The following is a 23,621-nucleotide window of genomic DNA, read 5'->3' on the forward strand; positions in this document are numbered from 1 at the left end:
AACTGAAACTAAAAGTGGCTTAATTTATACTTTTTGTATTTGTCAGTTTATGAGTTCTTGCAAAACCGACGATATGATGAATTCCATGAATATGTGAGTAATCGCATCTGCAATTACTCTTAATTTTTAACATAGGTGGACGCTTCCGCATGTCGTTGCCCCAAAGTAAGCTTTTGAATTTAAAGACTTTACTTGACTTTTCTATTTCCCACTTGTGTGCTCGACAGTCAGTCAGCTCCGCCCACAGAACAAGTTCGAGTAAAACTATCCCACGTTTACTAATGTCTACCCTCACCGTAGTAGGATTATGTTCACATTCACCCCATTTGACCCTAGACCCCATCCTCCAGGTATAAACACAGCGCGCATGGCCGAGGTGTGGATGGACGAGTATGCGGAACTGTTCTACCTTCACCGACCTGATCTGAGGGTGAGTACTTCTGCCATCCCTTTGAAATAGGATCCTGAATAATGGTATTAAGTCTGCCAGACATCAGCGCCGAAGTATCGATTAAATAATATTCGATTATTATTGATCGATCAAGCATCGATTTAATTGACCTTTCTTTAGCTACATACCACCACTTTTTGTTGTGCTAGTTGTAAGTTTTCCTAAATAAAATATCTCAATATAGGTATTGTTATTTATTTTCTAAATTAATGTATTAAGTACTGTAATTTTTATTGAATATAATAAATACGGTCCAATGGTGCTTAGATATATTATTCCGGCAACGGTTTGACTGTTCCTCTGGCATTGTAAAGTCCACGGACGGATGTTGCTTACCATCAAGCGGACCGCTTGCTGGTTTGGCTACTAAAGCATTAAAAACGTTAATTTTTCATATCCCTTGATTTTGGACGAATCTGTCTTCCAGAACAATCCGAAGATTGGCGACGTGACGCACCGCAAGATCCTGCGGGAGAAGCTGCAGTGCAAGAGCTTCCAGTGGTACCTCGACAACATCTACAAAGAGAAGTTCGTGCCGGTGCGAGACGTCTACGGATATGGCAGGTACGTTATAAAAAAGTGTTTTCGAATATTTGAGAACACAAGAAGTATTAATAATACCAGCCCTGTATACTGTCCCACTGCTGGGCACGGGCCTCGTCTACTACTGAGAGGAATTAGGTTGGCCTAGTGCAGATTGGTAGACTTCAGACACCCTCAAAATTTCTGTTAAGAACTTCTCAGGTATGCAGGTTTCTTCACGATATTTTCCTTCACTGTTAGAGCAAGCGATAATTCACAAAGAATACACACATAATGTTAGACAAGTCAGAGATGTGTGCCCTTGTGATTTGATCTTGCAGACATTCGTCTCGGCAGGCTGTTCCACAACTAACTAGGCTATCGTAAGAAGTATTGTGGTGGTGTAATTAATCATTGTTAAAAGACATCAAATCACAGTTGATATTGTATAATAAGAAACGGAAATATTTATCGATATGAACTTAGAACCGTCACCGTTACATAGTAGAACTTACATAAACCAAGTGACTGAACTAATTGCCTCTTCTATGGACACATAGGATTGAGCTTATGAACAATCATTTCTGAAGAACGATTCAGAGGTATGTTCACTATAAATATGTAATATTTGTGGTCCTTCGATCCGGATAGTGAGGTCTGGTTGGCGCAGGTTCATGAACCCGTCGAGCGGGTTCTGCCTGGACACGATGCAGCGCGAGGGCGAGGCGGTGCCGCTGGGCGTGTACCCGTGCCACGCGCAGCTGCAGGCCACGCAGTACCTGTCGCTCAGCCTCGCCGGCGAGCTGCGCGACGAGGAGAAGTGCGCCCAGCTGCAGTACACCAGGTCACACTGCACGCTTCTCAGCAGACTGTTACATTTACTGTTAAAGTAACAGTTGCCACAACACAAACGTCGATAAAGCAAAACAGTGGTTATATGTTTCACGAAAGTAACCGTAACTTTGGCAAATACGGTTGTGAGGGTATATGGTAGGCTGGGACCTTATTCTCTATGCCACATGTTATTTTTACAGTGCGTAACAAGCTCGTAACGCATCGCGTCACGTTCAATACAATAGAAATTGGCATACAGAATACTATTCCACACAAATTTCACGAAGATAACATAACACGGCCGCGTAACGCGTTTGCAGTGTCACAGAGAATAGGGCCCCTGGTGAGGCCGTATAGTACCAGCGCAATAGCAAGTAAATATAAAACAAATAAAATGTTATAGATATTATGACACATATTTCGTCAATCGTTATTATAAGCGTGAACAAAATAAATTTATGGAAAACATATTTTCTGTTATTACATAAATGGAAAGTCGCAAAAAAGTATAGTTGATATGATTGATTGACTGTTGTGCGCAGGCGCGAGAACGAAGTCGACGAAGACATCAGTCGGAAAGTGCTGATGGCGACCTGCCACGGGAAGCAACGGGGGCAGGTAACATTATATAGAATCTATGGACGTCACATTTTTAGTACTCCGTTGACATAATTTTGACTTGAAATGCTATACACTCACCCGGTATATTATAGTCTAGTCGGATTGTGGATTTCTACTCGTAGTAATGCTCTAAGAACAGTAATATATCAAGCCGGCATGGCACTATTTTTCTAATTTTTATTATTTTTTTTAATAGTAAGAAAATAGGCAGTGTTGCTCAAGCTTTACCAAGTAAAAAATATTTTCTGAGATAAAAGTCCTACTGGTCTACGTCTTTCTATATCATTCCAGCTTACTTTGTACCAATATTTTTTTCTAATCGAATCTGTGATTTACACCCGTTTTCAATAACCAATCCCAAATGCTTTTCGATCTATCTCGAAAATTGACCAATCAGATAAAAGTTTTTTTTTGACATGCTTATAATGACCTATTTTGATTGGTTTATTCTCGAGATCGGATTAAGGCGAAAGCTTTACTGATAGACGGATGGATCTACTTTCCTTTTGCTACTTTTGCACTTAAAAAGTGATTGGTGTGGATGAAAACGTATTTGTCGTCAGAAATGGAAGTACGAGGCGAGCTCGGGCACGCTGAAGCACGCGGACTCGGGGCTGTGTCTCTCGGCGGGGCGCGACTCCAGCGCCGACGTGTTGGCGCGCACCTGCCGCGGGCAGCCCGACCAGCGCTGGCGCATCGACTACGCCGAGTACAACCACTTCACCAGGGACGGTCAGTGTACCATGGATTCCAACTATACTGGCTTTGGGGAGCTCTTATGGAGGGAGGTAGTCAGTAAATCATTGTTTGTGTACTGGGCTCGGCCACCTGGGAGGGGGGATACAGTTACCAGCTCAATGCAAACACATTAATTTGTAAGTCAATTTACCCTTCTATTCACCCCCCCCCCCCCTACTTGCCAGCCCGAGCTGGTTACTTCAGTTTGTACCTTGTCTTTAGTATAAATTTTATACCTAATTTAAAATGTCCATAGTAATATAAGTAATTTTAATAGTTGTTTAGAAATAATAATAATTATTCTTATGCTTTGTTTTGACGTATCATAAGTGCAACTTTGTTGGCCTACGTGATAAATAAAGTATTTTATTTTATTTTAATCAGTCACAATTGACATAAGTTAATACTATTATTACCTTTATAGATTGCCCGTAATGTGGTAGAAACGAACATTGCAATAGTACTTAAACAAACAAAAGCCTATCACCAGTAAGAGTGAACATGCTGACCGTACAATTTGCTACCATCAGGGCCATATTCGATGTGACAGTGTGTTTACACTATTTTTTACCACGGCAGTGTTATGAATATAAAAATATTTATAAAAATAATTGCTAGAGACTTTCAAATTAGACTGAGCCTGTGTCTCGAGAAACCAATTAATAAAATATGAAGTTATTTATTTATTGCGAGTTAGAGAGCGTCATGTTTGTATTAGTGTGCGTGTGTACGCACTACGCATGCGTGCTCATGTATGTGTTATTTTCGTGAAATTAGCGTGGAATGGTATTTATGTCAATTGCCATAACTGCTATAAGGCGCGTCACGTCTTTGTTATGGTTTGCTCAGCACACTTCACTCAATATGTGATAGTATTGCGGACATTAAAATTATTTTGTTGCAGACGTGGAGCCTAGCGACAGGGATGAGAAATTAAAAAGCTTCGTGGACAAAGGTACGTTACTGTTAGATGTTTTTGTTATTTATTTATTTATTTGGGAAACAAACAGAACAAATTATGACTAAAAGAAATGAATGTAAATTAAGGTTCTTAATCCAACACAGTTTCCACTAATAGGTAATACACACATAGAAGAGAGTAGACGAAAATTAATTTACAATATTACAAATTAAAATTGCATAAAGAAAATAAACAAACAAACTCAATCAAGCGTGGAAAATAATTCAATAGAGACAAGTATCTAAATTATCCACAATATCAATTAATGCCTTCCTTTAGATGTTTAACGATTGACAAAATATATCGATATCGGAGATTAAAGCAAACTTATTATTCTTAACAGTTGCTCTACTAATAAAAATATTAGAACCATAATTAGTTTTAGACGATATATGAGTTACTGTGTGACGTTGTAAATTACTTGACAAAATTGAGTTGTTTGAAGGATATTTGGATTCGATTATTTTTGCACTTTATGGTGATAGAGTCGCTCTCAAGTGCATTGATGCCAATCGTTCCGTATACTAGCATTATGCTACAGTCTAAAAAGCAATAATAATCATCGAATAAAACTATCTGTGTTGTAAATATGGTATATGTTCTTAGTAATTAAATAAAGTTAGTAAAAAGATGTTATTGACACGAGTGTTTATTTCGGACTAAAAGGGAAGTAACTATGGCAAACAAAATACAATTAGTTCTAAAAATAGAACATATAAAAAATAATAAGTCACGACGAAGGTTACAATCTCCAACAGCCGCCCTTAATCGCAGTTGTGACAGAAACAAAACAAATAAAATAATTAAGTTTCTAAACCTAAGTTAACTACACATCGTTTGTGTGCTAGAGGTCCGAGGGCCTTCGTTAGTACATCAGCAGGCATATCGTTACTTTTATATATTCTAACTTAACAATATTATTAGATACCTTTTCCCTAATAAAGTGAAACCTAGTATCTATATGCTTCGTCCTGCTGTGGTGTACAGGATTTCGAACAAGATTAATGGCACTTTGGCTGTCAGAAGCTAAGTTAACTGAACAAAGTATACCTGTTATCTCGTATATAAACCGACGTAAGTAACACGCTTCCTTCGTGGCAGACGCTAATGCCATATATTCTGACTCGGCCGAACTTAACGCAACAGTAGGTTGCTTCTTGGATTCCCATGATACTGGACCTCCACTTCACTTGTAAACATAACCGGTGTATGACCTTCTGTCGATTGGACAGTTTGCCCAGTCTGCGTCACAAAAACCCTTTAAAGGTTCTCTATTCTTCCTGTAAACCAATGAATAGTTTAGGGTACCTTTTAGGTATTGCAGAATCCTTTTAGCAGCATTCCAGTGTTCTTTAGTAAAACACGTATTAAATTGACTTAAATAGCTCGTGGCGTAAGCGATGTCTGGTCGTGTGTTTACCGCTAGATACATGAGGCATCCTATTAAGTTTTGATAAGGATAAGACTCACCGACTTGACCATCCATTCTTTTTCCATATTCTTTTAATTAATGGAGTATCCACGGCCTTACAATCCTTCATATTAAATTTTTCTAATATAGAAAGAATATAATTTCGCTGGTTCAACCTTATACTCTCGGAATCACTTTCAACTTGTAGTCCCAAATAACATTTCAGTATTCCGAGATCTTTTAATGAAAAATATTTCGACAAATCATTTTTTGACAGTGTCAAATGTCAAATCAGAATTAAAGAAGACTATTATGTCATCAACAAAGATTCCTAATATTACAAGTTCTTTACCAAAAAGTTTAGTATACACACAAGGTTCGGAAGGAGTTCCTATGAAACCTATTTTAGAAAGCGTTTCATTTAACTTTTATTCCAAGCTCGCGGTGCCTGTTTAAGACCGTAAAGAGATTTCTTCAATAAACAAACTTTGTTTTCTTTACCCTTTTGAATAAAACCAAGAGGTTGCTCCATGAAAACTTCTTCTTCTAAATCTCCGTTAAGGAAAGCTGTATCGACATCTACGTGCTTCATTCTCAACTTCATATCTGCAGCTATCGCAAACAACGTGCGGAGGGAAGAATGACGAATCACTGGTGCGAACGTCTCCTTGTAGTCTACACTTTCAACTTGATGAAAACCTTTGACGACGAGTCTCGCTTTATACTTGGTAATATTACCATAAGCATCCCTTTTAATTTTGTAAATCCATTTACATGGTATAACCTTTTTGTTAGGTCTATCTACTAAATTCCATGTATGGAGTTTCCTTAAGGAACTATACTCATCAACCATAGCATGTTGCCACTTATCAGCATCATCGGCATGAGTAGCTTCGTAATATGTCGTAGGTTCATTAGAATCTACCATTGATGTATTGTAAGCTTTATAAAAATTTGTTGTTTTTCTGTCTCTGGAAGGGTATCTGCGCTCAGAGTGCGATTCCTGTTCCAAATTCGCTGTCTCTTCTTCCACACTAGGCAGTCTTAAGCCACTGAGAGACTCTCGTTCTTCCAGAGTCACTGACTCTTTTGTACTTTCTAGATTTACTGGTAAAGTTGCTTCAGCCGCCGGGCTGATACTCTCATCACAGTCATAGAATTGACAGTCATGATCAAACTCAGACTCAATCTCTTTTGCTCATCAAATAATAATATAGATTTTGACTGTGCGACAGATTGCTTCTGCTTTAGCGCTGTAAAGCAATTTTCAAAAAAGGTTGCATCTCTGGATATAATAACTTTTCGTGGGTTAGCAGGATCCCTAAAAATATAAGTGCCTGGATTTTTAGAATAACCGACGAAAATTGCTTCCTGTGCCTTGACATCTAATTTCTTCCTGTGACACGAAGGTATATGGACTAGAGCTCTACAACCAAATACTTTTAGATGGCTAAGATCACCTTTTCGTCCATACCATTTGTCATAAGGAATTTGTCCACCTAAGGCTCGATGAGGAGACCTATTCTTAAGGTAAATGGCAACTTGGAATGCATCTTCCCAGAATGCTTTCGGTAGTGAACTTTCAGCTAGCAACGTTCTTGCCTTTTCTGTAACCGAACGATGGGTGCGTTCCGCTACTCCAACTTGCTGAGGAGGAGGCGTCGTTGTTTGATGTTCTATACCTTTTGAAGCAAGATAATCAACAAACTCTTTATTCACGAACTCCTTACCTCCATCAGTCCTAATTGCTTTAATTGTTTTATCTAACTGATTTTCAACAAAACATTGAAACACACAAAATATATCTTTGACTTCTGTTTTAGAAGAAATAAAATAAGCAAACACTTTTCGCGTATAATCGTCTACTATTGTCAACATATATCTATTTCCTTGAAAAGAAGTTGTAGACACCGGTCCCATCAAATCCATATGGATCAGTTCCAAGGGGAAGTAGCCCTATTAAACGCTAACCTTTTGAAAGGTTTTCTTGCTTGTTTACCTTCCACGCAAGCGATACAACTAGTTTTATCTACTCCTGTATACTTTATACCTACCTTGTGATTTTTCAGTTGGTTCATGCCTATACGACACAAATGTCCTAACCTCTTATGCCAAATTTGATAACTATCCTGACAGCCAGAGTGCACATCTTGTGTCAAAAATTATCCGCCACATTCTCGGAAACATTTACAGTACCATCTAAAACGTACAGTCCACCACAGGGCGAGGCATGAGCAACAGATTCACCTGTAAAATTAAAAGTATCAGATTTATAAAAGTTACATCCATTTTTATCAAAAACACAAATAAAACCCTTTTCAACAGTTTTATATACAGATAACAAACTAGCTTTCAAATCTGGTATATAAGCAACATCACTAATATTGTTGACCACGTTCTCGGGCGTGTTTATTGAAATATTTCCAATTCCGCAGCACTTAATCTGTTCTCCATTTGCGACAGTAACAGTACCTTGATTCTGTATCGAGATATTCTGAAACCAGTCCCGTCTAGAAGTCATGTGTCTAGTACAACCTGAATCTACATAAATTATGTCCTTTCTTGGGTTTCCAGAAGTATTAAGACTTGTAAATATCGTATCATTGGTATTTACCGCATTGCCTTTCTCCTTCTTGTTTCTCTGTGGACAGTCTGGTCTCTTATGTCCAGGTGTCTTGCACTCATAACAAACTATATTCTTCTTCATTGACTTAGGCTTCTTCTTCGCATGAAAAACAGAGTCTAATGACGTAGCCACATCTTTGGACATTTCATTAAGCAGTTTTGTTTTCACCAACTCTGTAGTCACGTCTACATTACAATTTTCTAAAGCCATAATGAGAGGTTCATACCTTGGAGTTAGACCTCCCAAAAGTATTGCAGCAATAGACTTGTCCTCTATGACTACATCAATATCCGCAAGATCCTGTGCGGTTGACATAACTGCGTTAATATATAGTTCAATATTTTTGAACTCTGATAGACTCAACTTGTACAGTCTACGCTCCAAAAATAATCTTCGTCCTATTCCCTTATCTTCAAAGGCTTTTTGCAAACAAGTCCATGCCTCAGATGCAGTTTTCGCACATCTTATATGGGTTATTGCTGCACCTTCTACTGATAAGCATATCTTTGCTAATGCCTTTGCGTCTTTGCGTACCTTTGTAGAGGCAGGGGTTGTGTCTCCATCTCGGTATCCACTAATTGTTTCCCATAAATCCTCATGGATAAGGTAATCTCGCATCTTGAACTTCCAAGTCGGATATCCATCTTTTATCCTCAAACAAGGAAATGTAAAAGATGAGCTCGACGACGGGGAATTTTTCACACTCGAAACATCTCCAGATTCATGTGACATTTTCAGACTATTACTATTTCCTAGTCACACAAAAAATATATTCAACTTTATTTTACTAAATAACGTGAAAAACTAAGAACTAAGCGTTCGTGCTGATAACGTGTTGTAAATATGGTATATGTTCTTAGTAATTAAATAAAGTTAGTAAAAAGATGTTATTGACACGAGTGTTTATTTCGGACTAAAAGGGAAGTAACTATGGCAAACAAAATACAATTAGTTCTAAAAATAGAACATATAAAAAATAATAAGTCACGACGAAGGTTACAATCTCCAACAATCTGAACTGGGAATCGAACTCAATCTCGACTGTACTGGATGTAGGGACACACTTGCGCAGCTATGTAAGTGCGCGTGCGCATATGTGCGGGAACGACACTCCATGCCTCCCATATAAAAGCGACGTGCGCCTTTGTTAACTAAGTACGTCTACTAAATTGCTACTATTACCACCTAAGTACGCCGCTGTGTATTAACGTACTCTGGAACTTTGAACATATGTTATATACCGTGTCATCCTTGAGTTTAATTTATATAAGCTAGGGTTGTCACTCCCATAACTACATACTTCAACATCAACCCTATACTGGATATAACTTAGCTTTAAACTTGAATTCAGCCTTAAATGAATAAAATAGTATTTATTATGACTAGACATTTTGTATATTCTAGAATTATACTTAAACAAGCAAAAATCTCAAGTAGTAAAAACAGTCTGAGTTGAGAATCGAACTCAGCTCCATCGTTGTCTCAGCCTTTGTAATATATTAATGTCAATTTGTCTGCAGACGGATATCCCGGTCGCTGCTGTCGTACTCTAGCGGGGAGTCGAACGCGCTGCCCTCCTCGGAGTCGCCGCGCCGCAAGTCTCACCGCGGGAAACACAAGCGCAAGCGCACGCGCACCAAGAACAAGGTATACAACATACTATTTCTTTCTACCTTCAGGTGGAATCTATGGAATTACTGAAATGCTAGTTAAGACTGCTTGGGTGGCGTAGTTGTATTACGTGCATGGTACGACTACTGATCTTCGAGTCCCGGTTCGACTTCCTGGTGGGGTAGTGATATTCGGTTATCGGCTCAGTCCAGAATTTGGAATTTGTGCATGATATGGCTCGAAGCGCGTCCCCCATCATATCATGCCACAGAGGCGAAATGTGTTCTCATAGTTGCATCTCTGCCTACTCCTAGGGCATAGGGGCGTGAATGTGTGAAGTATAGTACAGTAACCATCTTTAAAGTCAGTTTAAATAAGCTAACTCCCTTATTCATAGACATTATTTATCTAAGGACGGAGCATTGCTGTGATAACAAGTCTGTTTCTCTGACAGCTTGCTGTTTGTTCAGCTTTGTTTATCTGACAGCTAACTAGATTCAAGTTGTATCTCAATATTAGCCAATCACAACGGCCCTATGTTTATGCACTGCGAATGCTGCCATGCCGTCAGCACTGAGAAACAGACTTGTTACCACAGCAATGCTCCGTCCTTACATAAATAACGTATGTGAATAAGGGGGAAAGTTTGTGGAGCTCATTACAGCCATTCGCTAATGTTAATATACAGAATTGTGACATACACCGCAGTCTATTTACCTCGTTGTTAGTTCATCGTGAAGTTGTTGCGGACCCTGGCCAACGGCACGGAGGACCACCTGGAGGTGGACATCCACTGCAAGCACCGGCAGCTGTACCCGAACAACAGCTTCGTGAGGGACCTGGTTACTATCCTCAACGATCGAAACATTAAGGTACAAGATATTTAATAATAATAGTATCAGCCCTGTATTATATACTGTCCCACTGCTGGGCACGGGCCTCCGACACTACTGAGAGATTAGACCTTAGTCCACAGCGCTGGCCTGTGGATTGGTAGACTTCACATACCCTCAAAATTCCTATAGAAAACTTCTAAGGTACACATGTTTTTTTAACGATGTTTTTCTACACCGTAAACCAAGCGATAATTCACAAACGAAATATTTAATTTAAAATCATTAATAAATCTGTTATTTTTTATGTAATTTGCCAAAAATGCCGCGACGATCTAGTCATTATCGTCCGTACAAACCGCGTAACATAAGTGTTTTTAAAATGCCAAAAAGAGATTGCCGAAGATAAGTGGAAGTCCAGGGCGTCTGGATATCTAACCACCATTTCCTATAAACGATCCGAATCGCTTTTTTCGATCTATCTCAAAAATCGACCGATCAGAACAAAGCTTTTTTTGACGTGCTTACAAATGAAGTATTTTGATTGGCTCATGCTAGGAATCGGATTGAAGATTGAGATTGGGATTGTTTATTGAAAACGGCTGTAAGTCGTTACATACAAGTGTGTCGATAGGTGATCAACAACGGCCGAGTGTTCGAGAAAAACAAGGTGACGGAGCTAGTGCGCAGCACCAAGCAAGAGAAGAAGGTCCTCAACAAGCTGGACATACAGGACAAACAGGACTTGCAGGTCAGTGACGCAGTGACTGACAGTTGCCACGTATTCACAAACAATACTATGACGTACATAATGTCGACTTCATAGCTCTATTCGGCTTTTAGCTTGTTTATCTTTTTTTATTACTTTGAATGGCGAGACGAGCTTGCCGTTTCCTGATGGTAAGCGATACGACCGCACATAAACAGAAGAAACACCATCCAACCCTTTCAATTAAAAAGTATTGTTTGGTATTCCACTGCACTCGCCATCCTGAGACATGAGATGTTAAGTCTCATTATGTCCAGCAGCTACTCTGGCTACAATGTTCTTCAAACCGTAACACAGCAGTGACAGTGACAGATGAATATGAATCAAGGTCATTTGTAAATCACCATCTCTAGATGCCGAAAAAACACCATAGCAAGAAGCACAAACACGCGTCGAGTGTCCACGCCGTGAACATCGCGACGCAGGCGCCGGCGGGGCTCGCGGAGGGAGAGGGGCAGGGGGAGGGGGCGGCACTCGACAAGAGGATCATCATCGAGGACTTTGTGGCTGTACAGTCCACCACTAGCACCAAGGTATTTGTTTATTATATTATTTATATTATAAACTAGCTTCAGCTCGTGGTTTCACTCACGTTAAGGAGTATTCCGGGATAAAAGTCCTGCTATATATTTTCCCGAGATAAAATGTAGCCTATAGCCTTCCCAGGGTCATGTCACTCACGAATATTAAAGTCAAGAAGACGCTGGTTGCAATATTTATTACAAACACATTTAAAGTTTACAAATATTTTGGAACAAACAACTCATTATAACTTATGTTTTATGGGCATTGAAATAAAACTATTTACGGATTATTATTATTTTCTCGTGTCGTTTCAAAGACTGCCTTCATGGTCACGGGCTAACAGTCAGTCAGTCAGGTCAGTCCGTCGAAAGACTACGAAGGCTGCAAAGTTTTCGAAACATCGAAAGTAAAAAATAACATGAATACTCACGACAAAATCCTAAAAATTGTTTTATATCAATGTGTAAGATACGCGTAATCGTAAGAAATCATTATGTTTAACCCGTCATGACTTGTCAAAATTTTATTTTCAAATATGTACAGGTAGCTGAATGTTTGCCGCCAAACATTGACAGCTACACGTGTGACGGAAAAATAACCTTATTATGTAGTATATAAGGTTATAATCCCGTGACACACGCAAATGTCATGTAGCTGTCTTGGCTCGCCGGCGAGCCACGAGAGACCAAGAGTTAATGGTTTACGTGCCGTAATATCTATGGTCCGTTGTCAATCAATTTCAATAAACGATTTTCACCACCAACTTTGGACTATCCATATTTAAGCAAGTCATACATCTCTCTGATTGGTCCATTCTCGCTATCGAACATCGGTCTGTAGGTAACGATTGGGATCGTTTGAAATCAGCTGTTAATGCGTGAAGAGGTAACGTTATCAATTCTCTAACGAGCCGTTTTAATGAACGATCCCTATCGCTTTTTTTTGATGTATCGTGAAAATCGTCCAATCAGGACAAAGATTTTTGGACATGCTTATGAATTACTTATTTTGATTGGTTTAAGGATCGAAGGTTAAGATTGGGATTGTTTATTTGAAACGGCTGTAAGTAGTTAGACACATCATAAACACTGCACTACACAGAAGTCGTCAAGCCTGTGACAGGTACCTCATGCTCCTCGGTCCTCACTTCCTCTGTATCATGTTCGGTGACCCACGTCAACTTGTATTCCTCCTCGAAGCTATTCCTGTCGTGGATCATGCCCACAGTCCTGCCGCTGCCCACGCTGGCCACGGCCAGGGTCTGCAGCTTGGCGACCACCTCCTCGATCCTGTCGGTAAACCCGGGAAGGTTGCCTTTATCACTGGCTGCGTACGCGTACTCCTTCAACTGCTGTATCAGTATATACACGTCCAAGTTGTTGATATTGATGTACAGCCCGTGTGACGGGAACCTGGTGTGTGGTGTGATGGTGTGTGCCGGCATGGAGTCCAGCAGGTCGCTGACGGCGCGGAAGCCTGTGTATATGTAGCCGGCGCTGCGCAGCGCGCGCCACAACACGTTGCTCAACACGTCCCGCGCCACGTACCTGTGCGTGGTCAAGGCCTCGTGCTCCTCGCCCCACGGCGCGTAACGTCCTGGCCGTCGTCTACTAACCATCGACAACTGCGCCGCTAGGTTATCGATGCTCGTTCTGAGTCTGTCAGTTTGTGCCTCGTGTTTCAAGTCGTCCACAGTTCTCTGCATATTAACTACGGTTTGCTCTAATGCGGCGAGTCTCTCTTCTATTGTGTCACTCATTTTTGCACTTTGTTATAACCGAATAACGTTTCAAATCACTTAGTGTAACTGATTTTCAATTGGTTTTATGAGGAGTGTGTATGCGGCTGCATTCCACGCCGGTATGGACGTTATCAGCCCCCTTATCAGTAGTGATAGCGACTGATTTGATGTCGCAAGCTAGCGTTACGCACGCCGGCATTATGATTGCAACTAAGCGGATGGGTTTATCTGTTGTTGACATAGTTAGTCGATGTCGTGTTGGAAGTATATTGTTCAGTGGGTGTATCGGCCGCGTATGTTACTGAAGTGTATTGGATTCAAATACTGAGTTCGGAAATTTTTCTTACGCCTTTTAAGATGCATTATGATTTTTAGAGGCATCGTTACCGGTATTTATCCAAGTTTGAAATGCAAATGAAATCGTAGATTTAACAAAAAAGATTAATAATCTAATAAGTAAGATAATTATTAAAATATAATCTATATCTATATATATAATAAAATCGTCGATTTTTGTTGTCTGTACATATAAATATTTTGGAAAGAAAATATTACTAGACCCGAGAAATAAGTAATATATTTTATATGTATGGTGATATCTTACAACTAAAACGTAAATCCGAAATACAATTTTATTCTATGGTACGTGATGTTAGTAATGATGTAAGATAAAGATGTAAGCGGCGATAGCCTAGTTGGGTGTGGAACGGACTGCCGAGACGAATGTCCGCAGGTTCAAAGCCCAAGGGCACACACTTCTGTCTTTTCTAAAAAATCATGTGTGTATTCTTTGTGAATTTATCTTTCGCTTTAACGGTGAAGGAAAACATCGTGAGGAAACCTGCACATCTGAGAAGTTCTCTATAGGAATTTCGAAGGTGTGTGAAGTGTACCAATCCGCACTAGGCCAGCGTGGTGGACTAAGGGCTAATCCCTTTTAGTAGTGTCGGAGGCCCGTGCTCAGCAGTGGGCAAGTACATAATACAGGGCTGAGATTATTATTATTACGTGATGTAACTTGCAGCGCCCGCGGAAGCATAAAAAGGTGCGCGCGCGCACGTCTCCCGCGCCGCTCCCTCCCCCGCCCTCGTCGCCCCTCCCGCCGTCCTCCGCGGAGGGCGACACGCCGCTCACTATGTTCACCAAGCAGAGGGCGCCGAAGGTCAACGAGCTGATCAAGTAAGAAATACATTTTTAGAGGTACAGGTGAAGTCAGTTTCACTTGTCAAATAACATAATACTTTTCGACGTGAAAATACGCCAATATTGAGCCTATTTGGTCAGCAATGTTTTTTTTTATTAATGGCCTACATTTTTTGAGAAAACGAGCGAAAATGCTATTTTTGGTGTTAATTGTTTAGAGGTCGAACATGACCTCGACGTCCTGTTTGTGAAATTAATTTGTAAGTCATGAATTATTTTGTTGCCTTTAGGTCCTCTCTCCAATCTGACGAGATGAAGCATGACTCCATCGAGGACACGCCGATGTTGGGCAGCGAGAGTGAGCGAGACGAGGATATGCGCCACGCCAGGAGTGATCGGGACGGTGAGAGGGACGCGGGGGACGAGGACTGGCCCGTCGGTGCGTATGGTTACTTACGTTAATAATTCGGTCTGGTTTATTAAAATGTATGGTTTAGAGTGGTCGAATTGCTGTATTGAAAGTCTTGTTACGGTGGTTTGTTGTATGTCGTTTTTGAGAGCAAGTCAATGATATTTGTCATTAATATATACGGTTGTATCAGCAGGCGTGTCGCGGTTCCGCAGCCAGGACGTGCCCCCCGCCGCGGCCGAGTCCCCCCCGCCGGCGCCCGCGAGCCCCTCCCCCGCGCCCGCGCCGCACGTGCGGCATCAGCGCACGCACGCGCACCATCCTGGGTGCGAGCACGATCAACAAGTGAGTATGGCCTGACCAGAAATTATAGTCTCGCCGTGTTGTGGTGAAAATGAGAACCAATTTTCCTGGCAATGATAAGTGGCGCCTCCATATTGTCTAGTCAGATTATAATAATGTTCGATGTATGTCCGCAGGAGGTGTTGATATCGCCGAGCTCGGCGGCGGTGGAGGCGGTGGGTGTGGCGGGTGTGGGCGGGGCGCGGCGCGGCGTGGGCGGGGCGGGCGACAAGCCCGTGCGGCTGGTGATGCGCACCAACCTCACCTTCAACCTCGGACACGACTTCTTCCAGCGCGCGCACCGACTCGCGCAGCACAAGTCAGCGCAACACTTACACTCTCTACGTTATCCTAATTCTATTTGTATTGGAATTCCGGGGCTAGAAATTAATAGATACATGATTTAATTGCTGATTATTCAGTTACATTAAGCTATTATAATAGCCCTTTATTAAATACAGCCCCACTGTTGGCCACGAAGGTCCCTTAAGATATATATTTTTTTCATTCAAAGTAAATTATGACGTTTTGCAGTGAGCTGACAGAAGAGTTGCCGGTGTCCTCCCGTCCCGCGCCCCCCTCCGAGCGTCTGGTGTTCCCTCGCTCGCCCGAGGCCCGGCCGGACGACAGCGACACCACGCATCAGTCCTCCAGCTCCTCCGAGAGTAGCGAGGGCACTTGACGGAGCACGCGTTATGGACGGTGATGTAGCGTAAATGTGGTGTCAAACAATGTTTAGATTAGCACGAAAATTTGCAAAAGTTAACTTCCGCAAGTAATTTTCGCCGAAAAAACAATCATGGCTAACTGCTGCAAATTTTACAGCTTGCAGAATTTATGCGCGTTACGACTAGCTGACTGCTGCAAATTGTGTAGTTTGCAGAACTTGTGCGAGTCGCATGGCTATAAGATTATTGAAATATTGCCACTAATATAAACATATCAGGAAGCTCTTATGCAATATTTCTTGCTAGTTTAAACTTAATAAAGACAGAAATGGGTCTCTCTAAATGCTTAGAAAAGTTTAATGTATGTTTATTTAATATTAAATCATAGTGCCACTTAGACCATCTAGAAAGGACACGCCATAAGCCTATTGATGCAAACAAAAATTCTGTTTCTCATTGTCACTACTACATTGAAACAACAACACGTACAGTCAAACCGTATTGTGTCGATATGCACACACATATAAATATTTAACGCTACACACACTAATATAATTCTGTAGAAGTGTGCATACTCGTTTGATCTTATCCTTTGATAGCAGGAAGAATTATACAATCCGCGTTTTTTTGTATTGTCTAAGTAACGGCATTTTTAATTTGTTTAAATACATTAATAACAGCGTCTCGGAAAAAAAAAATAATTCGGTAAATTAGTTCATCGATTAGAAGGAAAGGTATATTAATACACAATTTTTAATCGTATAAACTATGCATTAGAGACCATTTTTGAGTCCATAGATTAGTTTGGTTAGGCTACACAGTTATTTAGGGGTTTGCAATATATAGCATGTAGGTTCTTTAATATTACAAATGGAAGAAATGTCCGTTCTAACGGACACTGCCTCTTATAAGGAGGAATAATTTGACATTTCGATTGTTAAACCAACAACAAATTTGCTGTCAAGAATTAGACGTACACGATAAAAAAAAATACAATTGAAACCGGTTCGTTCGCTTGAGTGCTATAAAGGCGCAGTTTTTAACAAGCTTATTGGTAAACTATAAAGATTACAAATGAATAAAATAATATCTTTACTTTGTTGACCGCAACGCACTCGCCCGTTCTGTCAGCGAACGCGTGCGTACGTGATGTCACGCGCGCGTACAATACGGACAACGCGCTCTTTGTGTAGCGAGCACGAACCGCAATGGTAGGTAAATATCCTATACTTTAGCGTCACAAAATAAAAAAATTACAGCAAAGACATATCAATATATGTAAGTGCTCTACTGTGCTATTTTTGTAAATTAGTTGTACTTAGTAAACTATGCCGTCCGCGTCAAGACTGCACTTATAAATTAATTGTAAATATTATTACTTTATGATCGGTCGATTTCAATAAACGACCTCAATAACTTCGGATCAGTAAAAATTAACTATTTTTTTTAAATTGATATTCAAAAACTACAGATACGCCATTCCCTTATCAAACAATAGAAATTATCCGTACGCAATTATACATATTATATTTCACATTCATGTCGTATAAAATATAATATGACGTATTAAACCAGTACGAACAAAAAAGACAGGTAATATGCTATTGATTGATTTAATTTCGTGTCTCAGATTGTGCGTGCTAATGGCATATTTATAGTTTAGAATATTATTATAAGTATGTAGATCTTCTTTTTGATTGGTCCATTTTGATCTGAAGATAGCAGTTAGATACTTATTGTAATCTGCCGTAAATTGTATAGGGTTAGTATGGCTGCATTTTATTACAATATAAACGGCACATATCTTGATTACTGGCGGAGTGATATACGCGCAATGTACGTCATTTGCCTGTGGCTGTTTCATCAATATAATAAAAGAGTAGAAATCATTATATCATAGAAATAGACGTTATTTTATAAAATACTGAACTATGTGTTTTAATAAGTCCTCTACCATATCATGGACTACAATACTTTGTAATAATATGTTCCTATTGAATTTTTAGTAAAATATGTATATGCTGTCCTTTTTTATCATTACATATTTTAATGTCTAAAAAATTTCGTATTGTATTATATTATTGAGTAACTTTAGTTCGTATATGGTAACATTAAATATTAATTTATTAATATTAAAACCAAACTATTACATCATAATATGAACATCACTTCATTTCTTATCGAAACAAATGCACGCTCCATTCAGACGCGTCCGTAACGGGATGATCTAGTTTTTGAACGTATCAGAAAATTATTATAAATACGCTTAGCGTTTGCATTTTTTAAACTATCATTTTTTCATTCATTAGCAAAATATTATATTATATCGGATCTCAAAAATGTATAGGTGCCTTCAAATTTACCGCGCATCCCTTGGCGGCAAATTTGAAGACGCCCTTAGTAAGTGAAAGGTCCTATTTTGAAGGCGCCCTTAGTAATTGCAAGGTTTTATTTTGAAGGATCCCTTAGTAATTGCAAGGTCTTATTTTGAAGGGGCCCTTAGTAATTACAAGGTCGCGTTTTGAAGTCGGTCTTACTAAGTGAAAGGTCCTATTTTGAAGGCACTCTTAATAAGTGCGCGATCCTGTCAAGGATGTCTGAATATATTATTGTCAAACACAGTTCCTATCACACATATTTCATATCTTTAGTGAGTACAATGCGGCTGTATATGTCGCCTATATTTTACACCTCGCGCTTACATTCTTAAGTAATGTAACGACTATTTGATATGACTTGCAGAGAGTGGCTTTGTCCCTTTCTGCCGCTAAGCAGTATTGATGTTATAGTTTGAAAGGTGACGTCTGCAAGTTGTGTTAAAATATTCTTATTTTCTCAAAATGTGTTTATACTATTGGCTTGTTAAGTAATTATTGTAAGTTTAGTGATATGGTTTCAAAACATTCTGTAACTAAGTTACTTTGATATATATATTTTGAATTTATGTTATAATTTTGTTTATGGTGAATTACTGAACATGTTATAATCCGCACGCAAATGCTGATCATGTAGTAAAGGTAGAGCGTGACACGAGATAACGTGCACTTGACAAAGAAGCAATTAGGGAGGCCGACATCATTCATATCAAAGGATACAACTCCTCATGAGTCAAGGCATCCCTTTCTGGTCGCCAGAAAGGGATGCCTTGACTCATGAGGAGTTGTAAAATGAAGCCCAAGGAAAATGTCGACACATTTTACTTGGGCTTCACTACGCTATAGAGAAAAGCACGAGGCGCTAAATCACTCGTGTTTTTTTGTATTGCAGTTGAATTCCCAGACGAACATGCTTCTTGCTTTTAAATGACACACACACACACGCACACAACATCACGCATTTTATCCCCGAAGGGGTATGCAGAGGCGCAACCATGGCACCCACTTTTCGCCAAGTGTGTTCCGTCCCATGATGTGATAGGGGGCGAGCCTATTGCCATATCGGGCACAAATTCCAGACTCCGGGCTGATACTGAGCAGACAAACCCAAATATCACTTTTGCCCGACCTGGGATTCGAACCCAGGACCTCAGAGCGCTGCCGTACCGCGCATGCAGTACAACTACGCCACCGAGGCAGTCAATGTAAATGACGTCAGTATATAAACAGTAGCAACGCCATACAAAACTAAATTACAAAGTACTGCGTACCATTTTACCGCAGTCATCACCCAAAACATAAGATATACAGTCTAATATTAATATTACCCTGGTTACAAACCACTACAAATCGGAACATAACAGTGCATGAACGCTGTTGCTTGCCGGTGGAAACACACATTACAATGGTACCTACCTAGACGGCCCCTCGTGTGCGAGAGACCTCCAGTATTTAGTCAGTTAGGCGTCCAACGCACTGATGTTTCGATTGTTTGCTCAGTCGATGTTCATTGTCTAATTAAACTTACATTCGTTCCATTTGTACGCTGTCTCACCTCACAACTGTCCATCTGTGCTTGTCTTGTGCTGTTTAGTGTACATCCAGTATAACGAAGTCACGTTGCTATGAAGGAATAGTTATTCGCGGACTTTCTCGCATTGCCTTTCCATAGGAGGGGACTGGCGCTCGCGTGCGGACTATATCGCAAAATGGGGAGAATATGACGGGACGAAAATTGACTGGATAAGCATATTCAATAGGGGACCGGCCTATGCTTGATTTTGTCCATTATTCTATATATAATGGTTAATAATATGAAAAAGAAGTACTCCTGCGAAAACTGCATAAAAATTGGTTAAAAAATGAGCGAGTAATACATATTTAAAATATTGTAATGTGCAGAAGTGGGCGCGATGTGGGGATATCGCTACATCTCTTTCTTTCGCACGCGTCGTAATTCCCGATGACGTCACATGTGGGTATTTCGTCTCTTTTCTGTTTCTTGTTAATTACCCCTTCCACCGAAATTCAAAGACTTATAACTTGTTGATTTTTTACCGGATTTAAAAAATTCCTTCTGTTATCTATACTATTATATAAAGCTGAAGAGTTTGTTTGTTTGTTTGTTTGTTTGTTTGTTTGAACGCGCTAATCTCAGGAACTACCGGTCCAAACTGAAAAATTCTTTTTGCGTTGGATAGCCCTTTGTTCGTGGAGTGCTATAGGCTATATATCATCACGCTATACCCAATAGGAGCGGGGCAGTAATGGCTAATCTCAGGAACTACCGGTCCAAACTGAAAAATTCTTTTTGCGTTGGATAGCCCTTTATTCGTGGAGTGCTATAGGCTATATATCATCACGCTATACCCAATAGGAGCGGGGCAGTAATGGTTAATCTCAGGAACTACCGGTCCAAACTGAAAAATTCTTTTTGCGTTGGATAGCTCTTTGTTCGTGGAGAGCTATAGGCTATATATCATCACGCTATATTCAATAGGAGCGGAGCAGTAATGGCTAATCTCAGGAACTACCGATTCGAACTGAAAAAATATTTTTGTGTTGAATAGTCCTTTGTGGAGTGCTCAAAGTTATATATCATCACGCTATGACCAATAGGAGCGGAGCAGTAATGGCTAATCTCAGGAACTACCGGTTTCAACTGAAAAATTCGTTTTGTGTTGGATAGCCCTTTATTTGTGGACCGCTATAAGCTATATATCATCACGCTATGACCAATAGGAGCGGAGCAGTAATGGCTAATCTCAGGAACTACCGGTTTGAACTGAAAAAATCTTTTTGTGTTGGATAGCCCTTTGTTCCTGGAGTGCTATAGGCTATATATCATCATGCTATAACCAATAGGAGCGGAGCAGTAATGAAACATGTTGCAAAAACGGGGAAAATTATGAGTTTTGAGAGCTTCCGTTGCCTGCGCTGCGTAAACGGTTAAAGTTATGCAACAACGATGTATGACGGGATTGTTTCACTTAAAAGTTCTAAATAATATAACAAAAGTCCCCCGCTGCATCTGTCTGCCTTAACGTGTTAAACTCAAAAACTACCTAACGTATTAAGATGAAATTTGGTATGGAGACAGTTTGAGACCCTGGGAAGAACATAGGCTCCCGGGAAACTACTATTTTTATAATGGAAAACTTTAGCCTGAAAAACTTTATAACGCGGGCGGAGCCGCGAGCAAAAGCTATAATTTATATAACGTAAATATTTGATAAAAGTAAAGAACAAAAATGAGTCCGGTACCCTATTGTATAAAGTTTAATGATTTTTAAAGTGTATAAATATCGCATTCTGTTTGTGTTTACTACAATCTAAACTTTGTTTTCTATTCGCCCCTCGAGGTCTTAACAATTGTAATTTTTTCTGTAATGTCTAACACTAACGAATGCGATGGCTACGAATTCTAGGTTCAGTGTTCAAGAAACCAATTATGTAACCTGAAACATGTTTTTCAAGATTGTTTGTGGCATAAGCTTGTCCCCTATTATATAGGACAATTTATTAGCTTGACGAGTCGTGCCTACGGGTGCATTAAGTGCTCTTACCTATCCATAACGTAAGGTTTTTAGTTTATCCTTGATTTTTAAAAAAGAATATGTACTATATATATCTATGTATATTGTTATAAAATGGAATAAAATGAGGTTATATTCCAAATGGGTTTTATAATGATTGTAAATAAATATGTTCAATAAAGTATTGTTTTTATTCACCCAAATAACAGCCTTTGTGATGCGTATAACAAACAATCATATTATTTGTTTGTGCGTGGCGTTTACTCACTCGGAGTTATCTACATACATAACATCACGCATTTTATCCCCGAAGGGGTATGCAGAGGCGCAACTAGGGCACCCACTTTTCGCCAAGTATGTTCCGTCCCATGATGTGATAGGGGGCGAGCCTATCGCCATATCGGGCACAAATTCCAGACTCCGGGCTGATACTGAGCAGAAAAACCCAAATATCACTTTGCCCGACCCGGGATTCGAACCCAGGACCTCAGAGCGCTATTGTACCGGACGTGCAATACAACTACGCCACCGAGGCAGTCAGGAGGAGTTATCTACAAATTAATTATATTCAGTGTAAGATGAGGAACCAATGACTGATGAAAGCATTTATTTATTATTTAATTGCCAATACATGACAGGCTCGGAAATATGTAAAACAAAGTGATGTTAATAATACAAGAAACCACCGAAAGGTGGCCGTCGCCACATGTGTGGCATAGGCTCGCAGTACTCGCGCCCGTCTTCGGAGTTTCTTCGCAAAATACACGTCGGCCTCCGTGCTCCGAGCTTCATCCGCCTCCCGCCGCATTTGCACCTCCTGTCCTCTTCGTCAGAGGTTCCCGCCTCCTCACCGGGGGCTGCCGGCCTGCTGATCAAATGGGTGGTGGGTTGTGGCGTAAAACCCACTCGGGATCTTGGCGTAGGACCCAAGGGCTCTCCGCTGGCTGGCTGGTGTGGTCCAGGGATATCTAGGCGAGCAGGTGGCCTTGGAGGTGTGAAACCTGCCCCCGAAAACATTTCAGGCGCGCGAGCTAAAGCTTCAATAGAGAATCTACTGCCATCCATATCGGTTCCTGAGAAATGTGGCTGCCGGATCCTCCTGAACGTGCGCAGCCCAATTGCATTGAACTCTGCGTTGATCTGCGACAAGTCGAAGTCCTCGGGCGGGGGCGCCTTCCTCTCCGCCTCGTTGTTTTTCAGTTTCTCTACGAACGCGTCGATCACTTGCGGCATCACTTCCACATTCACCTTCTTCAGATGTCTCGCTATTTCGCTTCTCATTTTGTTGTCGTTCGAGCAGTTGTGCCCGTTCTTCTCTATATCTGCTAAATGCTTGGCGAGACTTAGTTTGACTTGGTTTCTATGATTAATGTTCTCTTCCTTTTGATCCGGAAATGGAACCTGCTCGAAAAACTCGTCCACTTGTTCTCTCATTTTAATTTCCTCGACCTCGTCCTTTAATGTATCAGGATCTGGTATAGGAACTTTGGCGAGTTCACAAAGCA

At 40.3% G+C, this 23,621-nt stretch overlaps 1 protein-coding gene across 1 annotated transcript in view; it reads left to right on the plus strand.

Annotated features, from left to right (window-relative positions):
• LOC115444513 overlaps positions 1 to 18,519 on the plus strand; it is a 40,058-nt gene extending 21,539 nt beyond the window's left edge. Inside the window, 9 exon segments of the mRNA XM_030170304.2 lie at positions 9,685 to 9,811; positions 10,504 to 10,647; positions 11,243 to 11,359; positions 11,731 to 11,910; positions 14,668 to 14,822; positions 15,077 to 15,225; positions 15,392 to 15,540; positions 15,675 to 15,856; positions 16,072 to 18,519. Coding sequence (XP_030026164.2) covers positions 9,685 to 9,811; positions 10,504 to 10,647; positions 11,243 to 11,359; positions 11,731 to 11,910; positions 14,668 to 14,822; positions 15,077 to 15,225; positions 15,392 to 15,540; positions 15,675 to 15,856; positions 16,072 to 16,219 — 1,351 coding nt within the window. The 3' untranslated portion in view covers positions 16,220 to 18,519.
• Positions 18,520 to 23,621: the final 5,102 nt, after the last annotated feature.

The sequence above is a fragment of the Manduca sexta genome, chromosome 18 (genome assembly GCF_014839805.1).
Source record: "Manduca sexta isolate Smith_Timp_Sample1 chromosome 18, JHU_Msex_v1.0, whole genome shotgun sequence".
Lineage (NCBI taxonomy): Eukaryota > Metazoa > Arthropoda > Insecta > Lepidoptera > Sphingidae > Manduca > Manduca sexta.